This window comes from Misgurnus anguillicaudatus, chromosome 1 (genome assembly GCF_027580225.2).
Source record: "Misgurnus anguillicaudatus chromosome 1, ASM2758022v2, whole genome shotgun sequence".
NCBI lineage: Eukaryota > Metazoa > Chordata > Actinopteri > Cypriniformes > Cobitidae > Misgurnus > Misgurnus anguillicaudatus.
In genome coordinates, this window is record NC_073337.2 from 12,088,253 (window position 1) to 12,110,720 (window position 22,468).

General features: G+C 35.5%; 1 protein-coding gene across 3 annotated transcripts in view; it reads right to left on the bottom strand.

Moving 5' to 3' along the window:
- Positions 1–22,468, bottom strand: part of tbc1d22a (TBC1 domain family, member 22a) — a 175,712-nt gene that overhangs the window by 49,971 nt on the left and 103,273 nt on the right. For all 3 annotated transcript variants that reach the window (XM_055191480.2, XM_055191478.2, XM_055191479.2), the window contains one exon: positions 7,162–7,289. In XM_055191480.2, coding sequence (XP_055047455.2) covers positions 7,162–7,289 — 128 coding nt within the window. The remainder of the gene's footprint in view (positions 1–7,161; positions 7,290–22,468) is intronic.

The window sequence follows — 22,468 nt, forward strand, 5'->3', positions numbered from 1 at the left end:
AAATGGGTGGAATTGCCTAGAGCACCTCATTAAACCTTCAACAAAAGATGTAACCTCTGGGAGCTGTATAAGCATAATTAAGCAACCTCAGGTTTGGATATTTTACACACACAATGTGGCAAAGTAAGTAGCCAATGGACTGTTGATAACCACGGTAATTGAAACACCCTACAACAAATACCTTACAAATGTGCCATTAAAAATTAAGTAGAATGTGACTGAATCCGGAAAAAACATGTTATTATGCATATATGTGGCTATAAGGGTGTAGAACAGCCTTTATCACAAATAGATTTTTGGTACAAGAATGAAAATCTACAAAGAAGCAGGGCAGTAGCAAAGACCTTGAGCTTTGATGTAACCTTCACTGCACTGCAGAGGATTTCTGTTTACAGTGCAGTGGAGTCTTGTAAGTAACAAAAAAAGTGAGTTCAAAAGAACATGAGTGAGCATGTTAAGCAGAAATGTGACAACAACAAGCAGCAAAGATCGAGAAAAACTTACAATGCACTGTGAATGACACAGAAACCAGCTCAGGGGAGAGTACTCTTTGTTTTCAAAAGCCCATGAAATATTCATTACTCAGACTCCGCTAATTCAGGCCATCAAGATATTTAAGGTGAGTTAGTATGACACAGATTGTCAGAGTCGGCAAGAGAGGCAGCGGGTGCGAGCAGTCATTTTCAGACTATTTGGTTGTGCATTAAAAATGCATGGGATGAATTAAATTCTATTCCTGGCTTCTGTTAAAAATGCACAAAAGGGTCCAAAATCAAGCACTTGATATAGCAGAAAATAACTTTACATTTCCAATAATAAAAAAAATGATATATATATGTGTGTATGTGTGTGTGTGTGTGTGTGTGTGTGTGTGTGTGTGTGTGTGTGTGTGTGTGTGTGTGTGTGTGTGTGTGTGTGTGTGTGTGTGTGTGTGTGTGTGTGTAATATGCTTTAGTTTTATATGTAAAATGAAGAAATTATAAAGTAAAGCTTAAGGAGTTTAAAGCATGTTTTTTTTTAGAAACCTCTATTATAATTCAGAAATCTAAAATCATAAATGTCAAGTGTGTAATTTTGTGCCACTGGCAGCATCAAATAGAACACTAGAAGAAAATAAGCAAATCAAAAATAATTCATGTACACCAGAAGAAAGAAAATAATGAAAAATGAATGATTTTTAGCCAAAATAACAACACTGCACTGTTGCATATAATTAGGGATTATTATTTTTAAAGCTGATACCGGGTATCGATTTGTTGTCTTCATTCTTCAAGCTAATCTGCAAACTCTTCGATAACTGTAACTGTTTGTTAAAGTAATACCATAGTTCACAGTCAAGAAAGTGATTTTTTTCATAGATAAAATAGGTTACCGTAGCTTTAAGACGTGAGAGAAAGAGAGATCTCACTCTATATGTGCACTGATGACAGGCTGCTGTGTGTGCGCGCGTCAGATGTACGCGGACAAAATCAGCTACGAGTAAAATGAAAGTTTAAACTGTCAAAACGCATGCAAATAATAAACTTTCGTCATGAAGGTGCATTATCCGCGATTTATGTGTGTTGCAAATGCTGTTTAATGGGGACTGGACTCGGAGCGCGTCCTCATAGTTAATACACATATAATATCCAGAATTTTTTTATTTATTTGCAGGTCGAACATGAATAGCAGGTTTTAAAAATGCTCGCACTGTGTAAAAATGGTCTCTAATTGCGGCCGCATTCAGGAGCCCTACGATGACAAAAGTAACCAGAAAGATCGGCAAATTTAGTTCGTACCGCTCGAGTCATTTAATGCGATGATCAACCGATATCGATCTGTGTCTGATCAATCGAGGCATCCCTATCCCTATATATAATTAAGTTATACTGTATTTTGTCTGTATTTTTTGTCATGTGAACAGTATTCAACAGCACTGTAAAACGTGAAATGTAAAATATGGAAAATATATGCTTACTACTGTAATTACAATGTTTTTACAACCGACCGTTTTATGTGTCTTTACCATTTTCATCTAAATCATGTTTCTATTTAAACCTAATGATTTACCGTACACCAGTGCTTCCCAAACTGTTGCCCGCAGCACCCCAGTGGGCCGTAGCGGTACTGCAGGGGGGCCTTGGCTAGGCTAAATCAAAATATGTGATTGTTTCCTCCTTATTACATAAAGCATTTATAAAAAACATTTTCCATTATAGTGAGGTGAGATACATTGCTTGTAAATGGTTTTAGATTTTAGATTTTTTTTTTTTTTTTAAACATAGTTATGGGATTCTTTGCAATAGATTTGTGAACTATGTAGCTTCTGTTACACACTTTGATGAATTATAATTGTAAATAGTATGCAGAATGTATGTAGTGTTATGGGTTTAAATATATTTGCAGAGAATGTTTATGTCATCTTTCAACAGAATATAAAAATATTACATTTTATGGTAGTTCTCATAAAACTAGAGATGCTCCGGTCGATCGACCGATAATGCTTGCTATGCTTCTCAATGAATTACGGCGAAATGCCGCTACATCCAAAAGCCAGGGGGCGCTCTCGTGCAGAAACTCAAAGTGCGCTGTAGACGAAGAACCATACACACACAGCCATGATGACGCGCAGCTCCAGGAAATGTCTTAAAAATATATTTATATTGCTGTTTTTTCAAACGTTTTCAGGTAGTTTCATGATAATAAAGAATATGTTTAATAATTGAGTGTTGCTTTTTCAAATGCATGTTATAAACCACTCAAACTAACAGTGATTTTAGATCGATAACAACTTACTGATCAAAAGCTGTAGTACGTGAAATAGCTGTGAATAAGATCGGCTATCCGATTCAGAATAGTGATCGGCCACGTATTTTTAGTAGAGATCGGAGCATCCCTACATAAAACTCTTAAAAAACATAAAAACTGGTTAATAAATGTTGATAATTTTGTGAAGAGAGACAATATGCTTTATTAAATATATGTAATATACAAATGGGGGTGGGGCTGTGGAGCTTTTGCTATATTTTTGGGGACCCTTACTACTCTATAGTTCAGAAAGTGTTTCGTTTAGGGGTGGTCTTTTAGGCAGTATAAAATATGAAGAATCCAGTTTCCAGCAAGTTATGGTAAAATCCTAAAATTTACCCTTTTACAGTGCACAAACTGATAAAATTCTTGAATGCACCAAGTCACTTTGGATAAACGATACAGTTTATACCAATTTTACCAGGCCTAAGTGCTTTTTCAAGCATATTGCTACAATTACAGGCTTCCCAAACACACCAATCACCCCACTGAGTGTTTGGTAGAACAGGAAGTACCTCCTCAAGAAACAGAAGTAACAAACGACAAAAGAACACAAAGTACCACTTTATTAGTTGAGCCTAAACACACTGAGTCGTTTAAAGACAGCTATTGCCACAACATGCTGATGCAAGCATGCTGTTTGAAAAATGCCCCAGTGTTTACACCGCTTTACTCCTAAATGTTACTACATCTATAACTTTCACTCAGCCAGGTTGAAAGCCAGATCACAACAGACAACAAGAAAACCTGAAGTCCAACATCCAACACACCCATCTGGAATTCAAAGACCACTGAGATGGGTTCACTTCTTTTTTTTTAAGGTAGCCCTTTCAGGTGAGTTTTCAGGCCTGACAGCAGGGCTTTTATAGCTTCTGGCCAAACATGAGTGAAATGGTCCTTTGATTTGTACAAGAGGCAGATGGAAGTGTGAAAGGATTTTGGCCAAGTTCCCTTTAGATTCTGATGCTATGACCACTATTGCATCAGCTTAATGCACGAGGCTTTTAAATTAGAAATGCACACTAACTACCATAATTTAAAAAATAAGTAAAATAAATCAAATCTAAGCATAATAGGAATAAACAAGGCAAATGTTACATAAATCAAGTAAATGTAAGTCTTTACGTTTTTCTCAATACAAAAAACCTTTACAAAATTGTGCTTGTGTTGATGCCCTAATGTGAGTCACGTGAAACTGCATTTACTGCTATATTTCTGGCCACATTTATCTCCTCTTACCTTTGCTTTTACAGTTTGCTCAGCTTGCAAGATCAATAACAAAAGCAACTCAAGAGTGCACCCAATCATAACCTGACAAAACCTGGGACCTCTTACAAAGAAAAAAAGCCATCAAAGGAAGTTAAACTTTCTCGAAATCATTTAAGCACACCATATTTTCTCAGCACCAGATTCTCTTTATCGGATAATGTGATCGATAGCGTATGTTAAGCAATATCCTAGAGTTATTGACTTGTCCCTGGCCTAACAAGCGAGTGTGTTTTTGCGGGTCCCGTCTCACTACGTACGCATCAAAGATCATTTCGATCAATGACGGGTCCCAAGCTGTCAGAAGGAAGCGGGTGACACATCTCCGGCTGGTAACAAATAACAAAGAAAAACCTGAACTGTGCATTGCCAGTGGTTACTATCGGTTTAAAATCTAAAACGGTCAAAAAGAATAAGGGCAAAGGGCAGTCAGCAGTTTAAAGCATTTCCTCTGCACGGCAGTGATAGAATGACATTGACATTTAATGCATGATCTTCTGTTGCTGACAGGAAGCAAATCCTCTCGAGACAAAAAGACTTATAATGGCATATCACAATTACAATGAAAAAAAATCGATGTTCTTTCAAAGTGAGAATTAAGCATAATTTCATACTATTTTGAGCTGAGTGAATGAAAACTCAGGCCTCTGCATTTGTAAAATCATGAAAATGCACCAAGGCCCCCGCAAGTCTTGGGTTAGATGTCATCAGCACTTTGAGGTTCCTTGCTGTGCTGAAACCTTTTCTTCCTGCATTGTTTTATTCTTTTGATGTCTGCTTTTAAGCATGCGACTCTATAAAACCTTTGCACACTTTAGAAATGCCAGATGGTATAAAAACATATACATTGTCATTATGTCCTTCAATGACAAGCATTTACGAGGGTGGATATATGGAAATTGTTATTAATTCCTGCTTCTCCTTGTCACAGTAATTATGATATACAAGACACAAATAACAGTGGTGTAATAAAATAGTATAAAAACCAGTTACATACTGCAAAAAATGACTTTCTTACTTAGTATTTTTGTCTTGTTTTTTTTCAGTAAAAATATCTAAATATTCTTAAATTAAGATGTATTTTCTTGATGAGCAAAATGAAAATAAGTATAGTTTTAAGACAAAATTTTTTTTAAATTTAAGCAAATTTGTGCTTAAAGGTGCAGTGTGTACATTTTAGTGCATCTAGTGGTGAGGTTGCAAATTGCAACCAACGTTTCAGTCCACCGTTCACCGAAATGCATAGAGAAGCTATGATAGCCGCCTAGGGACAACCACGTCATCGTTGGAGACAACTTAGTAAAAAAAGTTTGTCCGTTAAGGGCTTCTGTAGAAATATGGCGGCACAAATTGGCGTCTTCCATGTAAGGGGACCCTCAGTGTATGAAGATAAAAACGTCTCATTCTAAGGTAATAATGACATAACAGTTTATTATGAAAGATCTTTACACACCACTGATAATATTGTTATGCATTTTATATTGCATTTCTGTCAAGAGATCCTTATAAAAGTTACACACTGCACCTTTAAAACAAGTAAAAAAATCTGCCAATGGAATGAGAAAAAAATTAAACTTATTTCAAGAAATTTTTTCTTAATCCATTGGCAGATTTTTTTTATTGTTTTAAGCACTAATTTACTTAAATTTGATATTTTTTGTCTAAAAACTAGATCTATTTCCCTAGGTCATTTTGCTCCTTAATTTAATTTAAAATTTTGAATTAATTTTAATTTAAGAATTGTTAGATATTCTTACTGAAAACAAGACAAAAATACTAAGAAAGTCTTTTTTGGAGAGCATCTTCCTGGCATTACACTGAAAAAATGATTTTCAAGAAAAAAATATCTAAACATTCTTAAATTAAGATGCTTTTTCTTGATGAGCAAAACACCCCAAGAAAAAAAGTCTAGTTTTTAGACCAAAAATATCAAATTTAAGTGATTTTGTGCATAAAACAAGCGAAAAATCTGCCAATGGGATAAGCAAAAAAATCCTGAACAATTTTCTTAAACACTAAATTCAAGAAAAAAATCAAGAAAATTTTGCTTACCCCTTTTGTTTTATGCACAAAATCACTTACATTTGATATTTTTGGTCTAAAAACTAGACTTGTTTTCTTGGGTCGTTTTGATCATCAAGTAAACGCATCTTAATTTAAGAATTTTTAGATATTTTTACTGAAAACAAGACAAAAATACTAAGAATTTGCAGTTAGATGTATTTTCTTAATGAGCAAAATGACCTAAATAAGTCTAGTTTTTAGACAAAAAATATCAAATTTAAGCAAAATTGTGCTTAAAACAAGCAAAAAATCTGCCAATGGAATAAGAGAAATTTTATTAAATTAAGTGTTTATGAAAAAAGTTATTTCAAGAATTTTTTTCTTATTCCATTGACAGATTTTTTTGATTGTTTGAAGCACTAATTTACTTAAATATGATTTTTTTGTCTAAAAACTAGATCTATTTTCTACTAGAACTAAGTCATTTTCCTCATTAATTTAATTTAAATTTTTTAATAATTTTTTTAGATATTCTTACTAAAAACAAGACAAAAATACTAAGAAAGTATTTTTTTACAGTGCATCTTCCTGGCATTATATGAGGGCGCATTTAAATTAATACTATAAATAAAATAAATAAATGTAATTTTTATAATAATGTTGGTGTCGTTCAAATCATGATATATAAAATCTCACAATTCTTGTATCTAAGATGCTGGTCTTAAGAGTAAAAAAGGACTCAACATCACATATGTTTGAGGATGTCATACCAGAATTAGCTCCAGAGGATAAATTAAAGTCTCACATTATTTACAGAGTTGGCAAACGATGCAGAATTCATAAAAGTCATATTTATATAAAAAAAAGAATTAAAGCGAAACTGAATTATGATAAAAGCGATTGAAAAACTGGTTCCTAGTTTCCAGGTCCAAAAAAGCACCACACAAGAGACCACAGAATAGTCTTGCGTCATCTGGCCCCCTTTAGTTTTATGAAACAGCAAAAACATTTCACTACCCAATTAAGACTTTACAGAAAATGAATAGGTGAATAAACACTGACAGCGAGAATAAACGCAAGAAGATCCAGCAAATCTTCTGGTACCTGATATGTGTCCCACAAGCGAATGGTACAGCGTAGAGGAAGTTCTCTCATCAGCAGATTGTTCATCCACCGAAAGGCAAACTGCAAATACTCCACCTCATACTGCTGCATGTGGCGATGGACCGTCTCTGTTCAGGACACAGTAAAAAAACGGCACAAATTATCTTGCTGACAAACACGCTCATCTCGCTCATCCATCAAAAACAATAACATCATCATCAAAAGTCTCATTACCCATATTGGGACCAAACAATAAACAACATAAGTTGCATGAACACATCATTTTTTTTCTTGCATAGCTGCACGTTCATCAGAGAAACACGGTTCACAGCTGACAGCCAACTAGGTGCAAGATAAAACACCTAATAAAGCCATAAAAAAATGTTTCTGTCCAAGGCGTCATGTGCTTGGTGCTGTCATGTAAGCACAAGGTAATTACTTAGATGTCAGCCAACGTCAGAGCATGTTATGTTCGAGAGGAAACAGCGCGGCTTTATTTATGGAGCGTCTCTTTAATCAACATGGACGCGCTACTGACGGGTAGCGTGTGTGACATGCATGACTGCGTGATCCTGTAGAATTATACAGTTGCCGTCTTTATCCGCCTGCTGACATTCTTGAGTCGCCTCTGTTTAGTTTGATGGTGGATTTAAAAAAATAAAACAATAATAATAAGAATAAAAATAAAAATAGTGAAGAATAATTATAAAAACAATATGAAGAAAAAGTTTTTATATCTTAAAGCCACTTTAAAGCATATTCATAAATATCTAGATATAAACTAAATATCCACAGAAAGCTGAAAAATATCTAGCGCCACTCGTGCTCCTGAACGTCAAAGATCAGCTTCGGTGTCAAATCTCACTTGTCTTAACACTATCATTCTCACATCAGGATTCTGCACAAACAACTTATTCCTGTTAACGCTGAATACTTCTCGCTTACACGACTGTCAGAGTCTGACAACAAAAATATGCAGATTTCACTTAAGAGTCTGGAAACTTTTGACATTTAAACTTATCAACGTAAAAATACTAAAACTGTAAATAAAAACTATTTCAAGAAAAATACCTTCATATAAATACATTGCAGATAGCCTTTAGGATTTTCTGTAAGCATAATGTATCTGCTTCTGAACTGCACTCCACCTTTAATGCAGCAGAACACATGCAGGTTCCAAGCATGGAGGCGACAGGCAGGGGTCAGAGGTCACAGAAAGACAAGTGAGCTGTTTGCCACGAATCTGCTGAGCAGTGGGCTTCTGCTCGACTTCTGCCCCCGCCCATCTATCCCATAATTACATCTCCACCGACCCTCTCTCGCCCCGGCTGAATTTCCGGCTCAAACCTGCCCAAGTACCTAGAGAGATTACTTTACTTACCCGCACCATGCAAAGAAACATGGATACATGTATAGATATAAATATTATAGCAGGTTACAAAACCAGAAAATGGTGAAATTTCACAAAAGAAATGTTGAAATAAGCTAATTTACAGGGTTCCCACACCTTAGTTAACTTAAATTCAAGGACCTTTCAAGGACTTTCCAGGTTCAATACCCTGAAATTCAAGGACTAAATGTGGGGACACATTTCAAGTGAGAGCAAGGATACATCTTGTTACCTTTTAAGATGCATTGATACATTTCCCCTTTTAAGGGAACTCGCGCTGCGTCACTGCGGTGACAATTTGGGGACGCCTCCAGAGGTAAGTGCGTCTGAATGTGTATATCAAATTCAGCCAATGGTGAGGCTTAATGACAAAGACAGGGTGACGCAGGAACCAAGAGGTATATCGCTATCTGAAATATTGCCAAAGACGGCATTACAGAGACAAAGGAAGTATGGCAAGGGAGACGCAGCGTCTCGTTCCCTTCTCAGGGAAAAACAGTTACATACGTAACCCGAGACATTTTCATGTGTCAAACACAACTATGCAAAAAAGCATTTTGGTATGAATCAACATTCGCATACAGAAGCATTTAAAGTGAACAGTTTAGCATGTGTGTTTAAAAAGTCTAGAATTGTTATGATATTATCCTACACTACACAGGGAATAATATGGATTTTTTTTCCAGAAAATTCAAAGGCCTTGAATTTCCCCCCTAGATTCACAAACTTTTAAGGATTTCAAGGACTCTGAATTTAAGTCAAGAGTCAGTAACAATTATATTCTGAATACATAAAATTAAATTTCTATTTAGATTGATATTATTTTAAGAGCATAATAAAAATCACGGGTTGTAAAATAGACATCTTGTTTTTCTTAGCCAACTTTATGTTTGCCGATATTTGTGATACAATTTCGATGCGATTCATAATTATATTGATCAATTTAATTGCATTTTCTGTGGCTGTTATTCTGCTGCTACCACGGCTTTGTTGCTGCATCGCAATCATATACGCACAGGCACACATATTGTCAGCAAACGAAAATGCACGCTTTGCTTGAAATGTGTAGACAGACGTTACATAAACATGTGAAGACTGTCAAAATAAATGTACCTCATATAAATTTTTAACGTGTGGCATTGATGCATTGTATCGAAAATATTTAATCAGCGCATCAGTCTATATCAATGTATTGTATTATATCAGGGGTGTCCAATACGTCGATTGCGATCGACCAGCCGATCGCAAAGGCAATGCCGGTAGATCGCACATAAGTTAACTGTATGTGATGCTCCATGAGCATCGGAAAACAGAGCGCGAAATAGGCATTATGAGAGGGGACAATCACACCAAAAGCGTTTATGGCAGTTGCAGGCGCTTTTTTGAATGATATTCTATGGACAGGGAGCGTTTGCGCGCCTTGCGGTTTTTGCCACCGGCCGCAGCACGCGCCTTTGAAGGAACGCTGAGAGCGGAGAAGCGCCCGACGTCATTCGCGTCTTTCCATTGTCCAATCGAATGAGGGGAGAGGCGGGCCTTACGTTGTGATTAGCAAATGTCTTTTTATAAATCTTAGAGAGAGAGAAAGATAGATACGCTTCTGATACTGTTGTCTTTTTCTAGTTTGTTTCACTAAACTGCATCTCCGCTATTTTAAACAGTACTTGACATGTACTCAAGGACTTTTTTAACTCCTCAAAAAGAATGGAGTAGCCTAATGGGGACAGCCTTAAATTCAATGTAGAGATATGCAGTATAGTCCTAATACGCTTTTAAATTGTCATTAAAAAAATGTAACTGTGTTTTTTAGCAGGTAGATTTTGTCGGCATTATCATTTTAAAAGTAGATCACCACACAAAAAAATCTGAACACCCCTGTATTATATCATTGTACACCCCTAAAAAGTCATCTGGTCTGACAGAATTATCTTTTTAAATTACAATTAGCATTCATGATAATTGCTTGTGTTGTATTTCTTTTATAAAACTAAAACCAAGTGAGACAATGTTCTTGCACTGCATTTTAAACCATGTATTATGTTTCCAAAAAATCCTTAAAAAGAGGATCTAAAGACTGCAGTTCCTTAGTTACAGTAACTCATTTATTCGCCAAACTTGCCAATCTGTAATGGCACATGGTATTACATCTGAAGTCTGCCAGTGAGGATCTCTGTAAACTATCAACCAGGCAGACATTTGTTATGCACTGTTGTGTTTGTGTGTAGGGTTGTTTACTATTGTTTCAGTGTGAATGCTCAATGCATTTAAACAGAGATCTGAAAATGTGACAGTTGATAGCATCCCCTGTCACCCCGCTGTCACTTTCTCTGGATTGTACAGATGACATTTATCACTGTGGGAGAAAACTACTTCCTGTACTTTACAGCACTTATAAAGCATAAGTCCCCCAGCCCAACAGAAAAAAAAAAACATTTAAGGGCAGACTCTTATGCACCGTATACTTAATCTGACATTATTTCACTTTAGTCAGGCGCCGATTAATGCGAAGTAAATGGAAAAATATAATACCATCAATGACCAAAGCAGTACATGAATAAATGCATATGGAAGGTCAATAGCTGGGTTCTTTGCCAGGGTTCTTAAAGGTTATGTGTGCAATTTTAATGATGTTAAAATATTTTTAAACTGGAATAGGAAAAACATTTAAAGGTTGATTCCCTTTGGAAAAAAGTTTTAAACGACTCACACATCAAAATATTGCTTTGCTATTAATGTAAAGCTGCTTTGAAACAATTGAGTATTGTGAAAAGCGCTATATAAATAAAATTGAATTGAATTGAATTTGTTTGAGCATTACAATGTGCACTTTATTTACAGTTACAAGTAGGGCTGCAAAAGGATTAAAGGTATAGTTCGGGCAAAAATGATATTAAAACCATGATTTACTCACCCCGAAGTTGTCCGAGATGCATATGTCCATCATTTTTCAGACGAACACATTTTTTGCAGTTATTTTAGAAAATGCTTTAGATCTTTCAGTTAATCAAATGTGAAGTTATGGGGTCCACGTCCTTCAAGTCCAAAAATGTGCATCTATCCTTTACAAAATAAATGGCTCCACGATGATAAACAAATGCCTTCTGAGGGTAATCCGCACCGTTTTGTGGTAGATATATTCACATTTAATTAAAACTTTATAAATGAAAATAACTTGCTTCCCGTAATGCTGCCATCTTAGTCGCGTCCGTATTCAGGATGAGAGCTTACGCAACTTACGGAGGTTACTCTGCAGCTGCTCTGTGCCCCCGCCCTCCGAATTTGTTATACGTCACTAAGAAAAGTGCATACGCTGATTCTCTCCTGAATACAGAGGAGTCTAGGATGGCGGCGCTGCCGTAGGGTAGTTGTTTTCGTTTGTAAAGTTTTAAATGTGGATTTTCTGCAACAACACAGCGTGCATTACCCTCAGAGGACCTTTTTTATCATCCTGGAGCCATTTGGATTTCTTTGGGAAAGGATATATGCACATTTCTTGGACTTGAAGGACATGGACCCTGTAACTTTACTGTTTAGCAGCTGGAAGATATAAAACATTTTCTAAAATAACTGAAAATGTGTTTGTCTGAAAAATGCACCTCGGACGGCTTCGCGGTGAGTAAATCATGGGTTTAATATAATTTTTTGGCCGAACTATCCCTTTTATCGTAACTAATCGTTTGCAGAATAAAAGGTTTTGTTTACATCATATATGTGTGTGTATTGTGTATAATAATTATGTATACATAAATACACACATACATGTATAATTTTAAGAAAAAGTATTTACATATTAAGAATTTATATTTATATATAATATAAATGAAATATTTACTGTATATATACACAATTATTATACACACATATATGACATAAACAAAAACTTTTATTCTGCAAACAATTAGTTGAGATTAATGGTTATGCAGCCCTTGATACAATTTGTTTAAACACAACATAAACATAAATTGGATGAAGTAGACAAATTGAGTTTACATTAGTACTCTAGCCAACCTTTGTTCACTAACTTCTCCTTTCTGCACTGAAAATAAGTTGATAGTGCTAAACGGATGAAATAACCAGGATTCCTGTTTTTTTTTTTGTGTGTGCCAAACTACTCTTTTTAATGCAATTGCCATGAGAAATGTTGATATATAACAAATACAGAATCTATGATTGGAGATATCTACAGCTGCACCGCACAAGACATTTGATCAATCGCAGAAGAATATGAAATTGTGCATGAAAAAGCTGCCAAAAGAAACCAAAAGCACTAAAACGCACTAATATAAGAATAAGAAAGAAATCAAAGAGACTTGTTTCCCACCAGTTTAAGGTGTTCTTCTGGGGTCAGAAGGGGAAATTTGATGATAAAAGCATTTATGAAGAAAACTACATTAAAGAAAGGCCACATCATTTGTCTTTTAAAAGTTACCAGTGTGTCTTTTACTTTCTAACGCGTCTCTGTTCTGTGTCACTGAAATGTTAATGTGTGTTTCCAAACCCTATAAGATTTGCGTGCAAAACCCACATTGTGTCCTCATTTACATAAATAAATTCACCTTGAGCAATTTGCATGCTGATGAACCTCAATATATTCATAAAAACATACGAGATAAGAGCAAACAGTGTTCACGTTCTGGGGTGCTTCTGATGAACAGAATTGTTTTAGCGTTAAACAACTCTTACGGGCTATTGTGTAGTACGACTGCTAATTACTACAAGCTCTCAAACAAACTGCAAACGCACGGTGACAATTGTGTGTTTGGGTTTCTAATGAGAAAGAAGTACGCAAGAGGCAAGAGAGAAAGATAGAAAAAGAGAGATTTGCTTTAAACAGTCAGCATATACTATATATACATACTATATATATATAATATATCCGAGGAGCACTCCCCACAACCATCTTACATACATATTAAAATTATTCAGACAAATAACATGACAGAAAATGATGCAAACCATAATCCAAACTACTAAATGTAATTATTTTTCGATCGCAGGGGCTTCTTTAAAGTAGTTACTTGATATTTATTTTCCCTAGATATTGTTTAAGACATTTATTATTCAGTGCAAGGCTATTTTTACTAGCCAGATGAAAACTGTAACTGTTTGTACTATGAACACAAATGATACTTGAATTGTGTGGCATGTAGAGGAGAGGGTTGCTATTACTTTTCCACGCACCTGAAACCAAGTAATTAAAACTAACCAAAATGCATCACACCGCATTCAACATGATGACACCACTTAAATTTTCAGTGTACAAATCTAATAAGAATCTAACTACCAGTCAACCTAATCTAATGTTTGGATGATGAGAATTTCCTATAACAAATGCATGGCCAGTTATAAGAATCAAATGTGTAATTAAAGAAGTGAAATAACACCACAAAAACAATGGTTTTAAACATCAAATTCCACTTCTGTCTATTCTACATATACAGTCTTGCTTTTCCTTTACCCTTATTTATCTAGCAGCCTGCTTGGTGTATTAATTTTAATTGTGAGCACATTCTTATTTTTATGTCAGTTCCAAGGCGTTGAAAAATGAAGGCGTTACTGCAGAGCAATTAATCTTGAGCTGATCAGGAGTGCCGGCTCTGGTCATCGATCACAAAACTCATGTACGGGCAACACCAGCTCCATTTCTATTGGCATGAAGTCCACATTACAGATTATTCAGCCCACTTGAAAGGATACAGACCTGACTGACATGAAATGTAAACTGACCAACACTACACATGTTTTAACTATTTTTTAAGGGCAGACTAAAAATAACTGAAAGGCTGAAAGGTAAATACACTACGCTAAAAGGTAGGTTATTCAAAGGACATGGTGGTCTCAAAGATTTGCAAAAAACTGCGGGGAATGTGTGTTGCAGTAAATGTATTTAATCTGTTACAGCACTGTGGAGGAATTTTGTCCCACGCATCTTTGCAGAATTGTTGTAATTCATCCACACTGTAGAGATTTTGAGCATAAACATCCTTTTTAAGGTCATGTCACAGCACATCATAAGAATAGAGATCAGGACTTTTGACTAGGCCACTCCAAAGTCTTTATTTTGTTTTCTTCAGCCATTCAGAGGTGCACTTGCTAGTGTGTTTTGGATCATTGTCCTGCTGCAGAACCCAAGTTCGTTTTATTCTCCTTCAGGATTTTTTGGTAGACAGCTGAATTCATGGTTCCATTTATCACAGCAAGTCTTCCAGGTCCTGAAGCAGCAAAACCGCCCCAGACCATCACACTACCACCACCACATTTACTCATGGTATGATGTTGTTTTTCTGAAATGTGGTTCTACTTTTACGCCAGACGTTATGGGACACATATCTTCCAAAAGGTTAATTTTTTGATTCGTCAGTCCACAGAGTATTTTCCCAAAAAGATCCTAATATTTTCCCTGGGGATCATCAAGACTTTTTGGGCAAAACAGACCAGCCTTTATTTTCTTTTTGCTCAGCAGTTTTCATCTTGAAACTCTGCCATGCAAGCCATTGCACTGTCCCTTTTTTATGGTGGAGTCATGAACACTGACCTTAACTGAGGCAAGGCCTGCGGTTCTTTGGATTTTGTTGTTGGGTCTTTTATGACCTCTTGGATGAGTCGTCGCTGTGCTCTTTGGGTAATTTTGGTCGGCCACCCACTCCTGGGAAAGTTGCTCACTGTTGCATGTTTGTGGATAATGGCTCTTACTGTGCTTTGCTGAAGTCCCAAAGCTTTATAAATGGCTTCATAACCTTTCACAGACTGATATATCTCAATTACTTATCAATTAATATCTTTGGATATTGGCATGCTAGCTAGCTTTTGAGGATCTTTTGGTCTACTTCACTTTGTCAGGCAGGTCCTATTTTAAGATTTCTTGATTGCAAACAGATGTGGCAGAAATCAGGCCTGGGTGTGGCTAAAGAAACTGAACTCAGCTATGATAAACCACAGTGTCCCGCCAGCGTTTTTAAAAAAAGTTGCCAGCCAGCGCCAACATTTTTCATGATTTTCATGATAAGTTAAATGCCTTCCATAAAACGTTCTTCTTTAAATATATAAACAAACAATCTTATCAAATGAAAGATCAGACCCTCTGCTTTCAAAAAAAAATATTTCATCTTACCTTCATTTGTTCTCTTTTTATCCCTTCTCAAATAAGGGTAGGTTGCTTCAAAAACACTCAATTTTGAGATAAATCCATTTTTGTGAAGGACTTTTGATAGAGATCAGATGCAGAGCGATCTTTAAAACATACAAGAAGTTATTTCTCTTTCATGTAAGGCGCTACTTCCGGGTTGTATAAGTTGTGGAAGTGGATAATAGCGGTATTGCGGAAAGCCGGAAATTCTCGTCTTTGGCAGGGACGTGTTTTCTCTTAATTGACGAGTTATATCGTCAATGGCGGCGAAAGAGTTAAGTTATGTTTTAACGGGGCAAACACTTTTCACACAGGGCCATGTCGTTTGGAATTTCATTTTCTGATGCAAAAATGCAAAAAACGGTGCAAAAACACTGGAAATCTGGAGAGGGCCAACACTTTTTCACACCACTGTAGATATACAGTATATAAACGGAAATAAACCTGTCTTTAGGTTTCATATCAGAGCAAGTATGCAAAATTTTTAATACTACTATATAAATAAGAATAATTTGCATTAACATTAATAACAATCTAACTTTAAAGGGGACATTTCACAAGACTTTATTTAAAATAAATCTTTGGTGTCCCCAGAGTACGTATGTGAAGTTTTAGCTCAAAATACCCCCACAGATAATTTATTATAACATGTTAACACTTCGTAGGTGTGAGCAAAAATGCGTTTTTTGGGGGTGTCCATTAAAATGCAAATGAGCTGAGGAAATGCATTGGGTGGTGGAATTCTTTCCCTTCCCAAAACCTAAAACCCAAGGGGAGAAATGCCGGACGTGGATCAAGCAGTGTGAAGGCCTCATTCACAACTAAATGTCGAAAGAATTAACAAAAATCCTACATTAATGTTAGCTAGCTCAGCACATCATTGCTTGGAAATAATGATGGTTCTTTGTTTACAATGCATGTATTTGAACGTAAAATAAGATTACAAAAGGCAAGACGGAGGCTGACTGACATACTTTAAATAATATTTTAGCATTTTGTTAATAGACAGCCTACCCCTAAGTAAGTTACCCAATTCGATCGCGGCTCTCCCGGCGTTAGTTTTATAAGCGGGAGAATGTTATCATTGCAAAGTTGTCAGGCTAATGTCTTATTCCACAAGACTTATAGATAAGCGGTTTCATTTATAATTATTAGATTATTTTCACAAATTTCACTTACCCTGCTGTGCATAATCAAAGCGGTTCCCCATTTGAAAGGTCAGCGTATGAGGTGGCTGCTGCTTGAGCTAGGACCTAAGTTATAGGCTTTAGCTTCAAATTTGATTAAATTATTTTCTAATCGGTTGCATATTATGTCATGGATATATCCCTCGAATGCATACCGCAGTCCCTTTTGTCTTGCTTTCTCAGATATTTCACATGTTCGCCGAAAATTTACTAATTATCTCCTTGGGAATGTCTGACACCAGTACTGCACTAAATGTCAGTGCCGTGGTTGGATTGTGCAGATTAAGGGGCGGTATTATTATAATAAGATCCCTTCTGACATCACAAGGGAAGCCAAATTCCAATTATCTACTTTTCAAATGCTTGCAGAGAATGGTTTACCAAAACTAAGTTGCTGGGTTGTTCTTTTTCACATTTTCTAGGTTGACAGAAGCACTGGGGACCCAATTATAGCACTAAAACATGAAAAAAGTAAGATTTACATGGTATGTCACCTTTAAGTCTTTAAAATCCTATAGAAAACCAAGTTTGGAAAAGTGATATATTCTGTTAGCTACTGCTGGAGCTGTAGATGACAGTTTTAAGAACGGAAGGTGTTACAACCACACACTGTAATTATGAGAACATAAGTGGAAATGGCCGTATCTTGAGGGTGGTTATGGTGTGGAAATCCTATAAAAGTGCTCGCGGCTCTTTAGAAAGGCAGGGAGATAATTAAAGCCTAGGATTGCTATGTGGTGAGGAAATTGGCAGGCCGCTTATAGCTTGATGGTGATAGAAAAAGGAAAGGATTCAACGTAGCCGTTTGAAAGCTTGATCCGGCACAATGACTTGATAAACCTGGTGATTTTCTTTTTTGACTGAGAGCAAAAAACTATCAAGAAAAACTAACAGACATCTTCACAATAATATTCAAAACTGCATTACACTAGAGCAGAGTTTGACAATAAATGACTCATAAGAAAAAGCATGGAGTTAGTCATTAAAGCACATCCGCATATGCATCATGCAGCCTACGGCAGGCAAAAAGAATAAAAATCAGACGAGCTGGTGTTTCCTGCTCTGTTCCAAAACCACAGAAGTATTTTAGGGCATCACAGACGTGCTCCCAACATAAAGGCGGATTTGAAAGCTAAAAGCAGGCTCCTAACTCAGTTAGCTGTACATTTTAAGAAAGCACTGCATGCATTTCAAAATACAAAGCAACACGCAAAATAAATAAATGCTACTTTTGCACAACAATATGCCCCTCTCGACTATTGTGAGTAGAATAGCACCTTAAATTACTTTCAACAGAAACCATGATTAAGCTCATAAAATACAATCTGTATAAACAAGTTGACAGTAAAATTTACGATCATGTCTTGACTAAGCAGTTTTCAATAAAATGCTAGCTTTTATAAAGGGGACATTATAAATTGAACAAACTTTAGTGTAGACATGTTTTTCTCTGCAGCACTACAGTATTTACTAATGTTGTTAATAAATATTTAAAGTGTTTGTATAGGGTTTTTATTTTTGCGTTTATCTTTTCAATTAATCTTATATACCCCTGCACCACTTTTATTATATTCATTAAAAGCTACTGTATGCATTAATAAACTGCCTGTTTTCATGCAGCTAAATATATGATTTGACCTGTAGTGATATACCAGCTGATATGTAGTCTGAAAAAAGGATATTAAATCTAGCTAAATCAAGTAAAATGACTCCATATCGAGTAATTTTAGCATGGTAAAGTCAAAATTAATTATAAGATGTAAAATGTATTGAAAATGCTAAGTTTGGAAAACACTAACCACTGTGTCTGGTTAGCAAAAAGTCAAGTCCTGATAGTATATACACTCACCTAAAGAATTATTAGGAACACTAATACTGTGTTTGACCCCCTTTCGCCTTCAGAACTGCCTTATTTCTATGTGGCAATGATTCAACAAGGTGCTGAAAGCATTCTTTAGAAATATTGGCCCATATTGATAGAATAGCGTTTTGCAGTTGATGGAGATTTGTATGATGCACATCCAGGGCACGAAGCTCCTGTTCCACCACATCCCAAAGATGCTCTATTGGGTTGAGATCTGGTGACTGTGGGGGCCATTTTAGTACAGTGAACTCATTGTCATGTTCAAGAAACCAATTTGAAATGATTCGAGCTTTGTGACATGGGGCATTATCCTGCTGGAAGTAGCCATCAGATGATGGGTACATAGTGGTCATAAAGGGATGAACATGGTCAGAAACAATACTTAGGTAGCCTAAAGTGTGCCAAGAAAACATCCCTCACACCATTACAACACCACCAGCAGCCTGCACAGTGGTAACAAGGCATGATGGATCCATGTTCTTATTCTGTTTACACCAAATTTTGACTCTACCATCTGAATGTCTCAACAGAAATCGAGACTCATCAGACCAGGCAACATTTTTCCAGTCTTCAACGGTTCAATTTTGGTGAGCTCTTGCAAATTGTAGCCTCTTTTTCTTATTTGTAGTGTAGATGAGTGGTACCCGGTGGGGTCTTCTGCTGTTGTAGCCCATCCGCCTCAAGGATGTGTGTGTTGTGGCTTCACAAATGCTTTGCTGCATACCTCGGTTGTAACGAGTGGTTATTTTAGTCAAAGTTGCTCTTCTATCAGCTTGAATCAGTCGGCACATTCTCCTCTGACCTCTAGCGTCAAGGCATTTTCACCCACAGGACTGCTGCATACTGGATGTTTTTCCCTTTTCACACCATTCTTTGTAAACCCTGGTTGTGGTTGTGTGTGAAAATCCCAGTAACTGAGCAGAACAACCATGCCACACTCAAAATAGCTTAAATCACCTTTCTTTCCCATTCTGACATTCAGTTTGGAGTTCAGGAGATTGTCTTGACCAGGACCACACCCCTAAATGCATTGAAGAAACTGCCATGTGATTGGTTGATTAGATAATTGCATTAATGAGAAATTGAACAGGTGTTCTTAATAATCCTTTAGGTGAGTGTATAGTATATAGAAAATCAATTGATAACAGATTATGAAAAAGTGCCATAAGTATTATGGCTCAGCTGAGTTGACTTCCTGGCTCATGCTTTCTCATTCTAATTTTACAACATTGCAAAAGTTACAAAACACACAAATAATTGTCACTGTCTGACACTGATCACGGCTGGACCCGTGAAAACATCTACCTCTCACTAGCTCTTATAGAAAATAATCTGCAACGTTGTTTCCTGTGGAAATGGTTACCATACTTTTTAGACAAATATGCAGCGCATTAAATTCCACAAATAAAGTTTCCATGACAATATAACATTACAACTGAGGTTTTACTATAGCACTGTCATTTAAAATAATATACCTGCATAGGGAACACACAGTGCTGGAGTTATTACCCACTATAAGCTTTTTAAGTGAAATTCTACAAAATCCATCAAACAAATCATGCAAGTCTGCACGGAGAGCATTTTCATATACTTTTATCTTTACTCTATAAATCATGCCAGCTATATCATGCATTTAAATTTATGCATTTGACTAAAGACTCCCAGAGCAAATTACAGTGCGTTTAAGATATTCATTTATCAGCTTGTGTTCTCTGGAGTTCAAACACACAATCAATACGTGTCTAGTGCCATGCTCTACCAGCTTAAAACCCACACAAATTCAAACATAATGACACTGCAAATAAGTAACTAGAAAGTAACACATTAAATATGCAACTAGTATTGTGACTGTTTGTTGCTACAGATATGAATGATAACTTATGTAGCTTGTTTAGTAGAGAATGTTATTACGTTTTGAGATTTACTGTTTTTAGACATACAATGAAACAGCTGAAAAAATCCCTTAGACTAGATATTAAATAAGGGACTAAAGACAACAAGGGACCAGAATATTACTAAAAATTCGACTAAGGCTCTTTGACACTGACTTCATGAATAAACAATATTAAGCAGACATGAGCAAATAAATTAGTGTTGGGTTTTGTGTGTAATTATTATGTATATTTAAAACACACACACACACACACACACACACACACACACACACACACACACACACACACACACACACACACAGTACTGTGCAAAAGTCTTAGGCTGTGACCTCTCTTGGCACTAAACACATCTTGAATGTTTTTGAGCAGAATGAAGTAAAATAACCAATTTCTTTAAAATTATGAATTAGGATTTAATTTTATTTAGGTTTAAGAGATCCTGCAGTTTCCTGCTACTGCTCAAGTGGAAGGGGAGTTTACACTGAAAACTTGACACAGTTTACATTTTTATACACTTTATAATATTATATACACATTTCCTGTATTTTCTGGATGTGTTCTATTAAAGAGACAGAGAAACAATTATATGTGATCACTATAACATTGCAAAAACAACAAATCTAATTCTGGCATGGTGGCCTAAGACTTCTGCACAGTACTGTACATGCATGTATACATTTAAGAACATTTTTATTTATATATTTTTAAATGATATACAAATAAAGAATAAAAAATAAAATAAATATATCTACAAATGTTTATTAAATACATGAATAAATGTGTGTATTTATATATACATTAAAATTAAACAAAGCACATACTAATATATTATGGAAAAAAACTAGTGCTGGGCAAAGATTAATCGCGATTAATCGCATACAAAATAAAAGTTGAGTTTTTTGCATAATATATGTACTGTAATGTACTGTATGTACTGTGTCTAATTATTATGTATATTTAACCACACACACATTCATATATTCATTTTAGAACTGTTTTATATATATATTATTTTTTTATATTTAATATAGATTATATAAAAATATAAATAAATATATATAAACATGTAAATGTTTCTTAAATACATACATGAATGTGTGTGTATATATTTATACATAATAATTAGACACAGCACACACTCATATATTATACCAATAATCACTTTTATTTTGTATGCGATGAATCGCGATTAATCTTTGCCCACCACTAAAATAAATAAATAAAAAAATCATCAAATTAACTGAGAAAATTCCCAAATCCCATCATTTTATGTTTTTTTTACTGTATATTAAAAGCCAAAGAAAATATTTTTAATAATCTAAGTCTTTTTATTATGATGTCAGAGTAATATTTTACTCTCAATTTAAAGTAATTGTAGTCCTACTTAACAGAGACACAGGGAAAATATCACCAAACACAATGTATAAACAAATCTAAATGTGCTTAAATTGTTTCTTTCCAGTGTTTCTGCAGCTTAGCTGGTAAAAGTATTGTTAAGCTGTTTATAATCAAGTTAATTTTTTAAAGAAAAATGTAAGTGTAAATGTAAGCTTTTGCCACCATAATGTGATGTTAATATTCAAGCAAATTGAAATGCATTTTGCTAGATTTACACGTATGCTTAGACAAGTAAGAATCCAAGTGATGTTTAGCTAAACCTATTAGTCCTAAACAGTGCAAAAACATTAAATCAAATCACCGCTATGATGCTAGGTTGTTCTGGGTAGTTGCTGGAATCTAAAACTTTGACGTGTGGTTGGCCCCTTCATAAAATGTTGACCTCTAGATATGGATTGGCTTTTACCAGATTTGTGTGGTCCATTAAAGCTCATCTGAAAAGTTTGA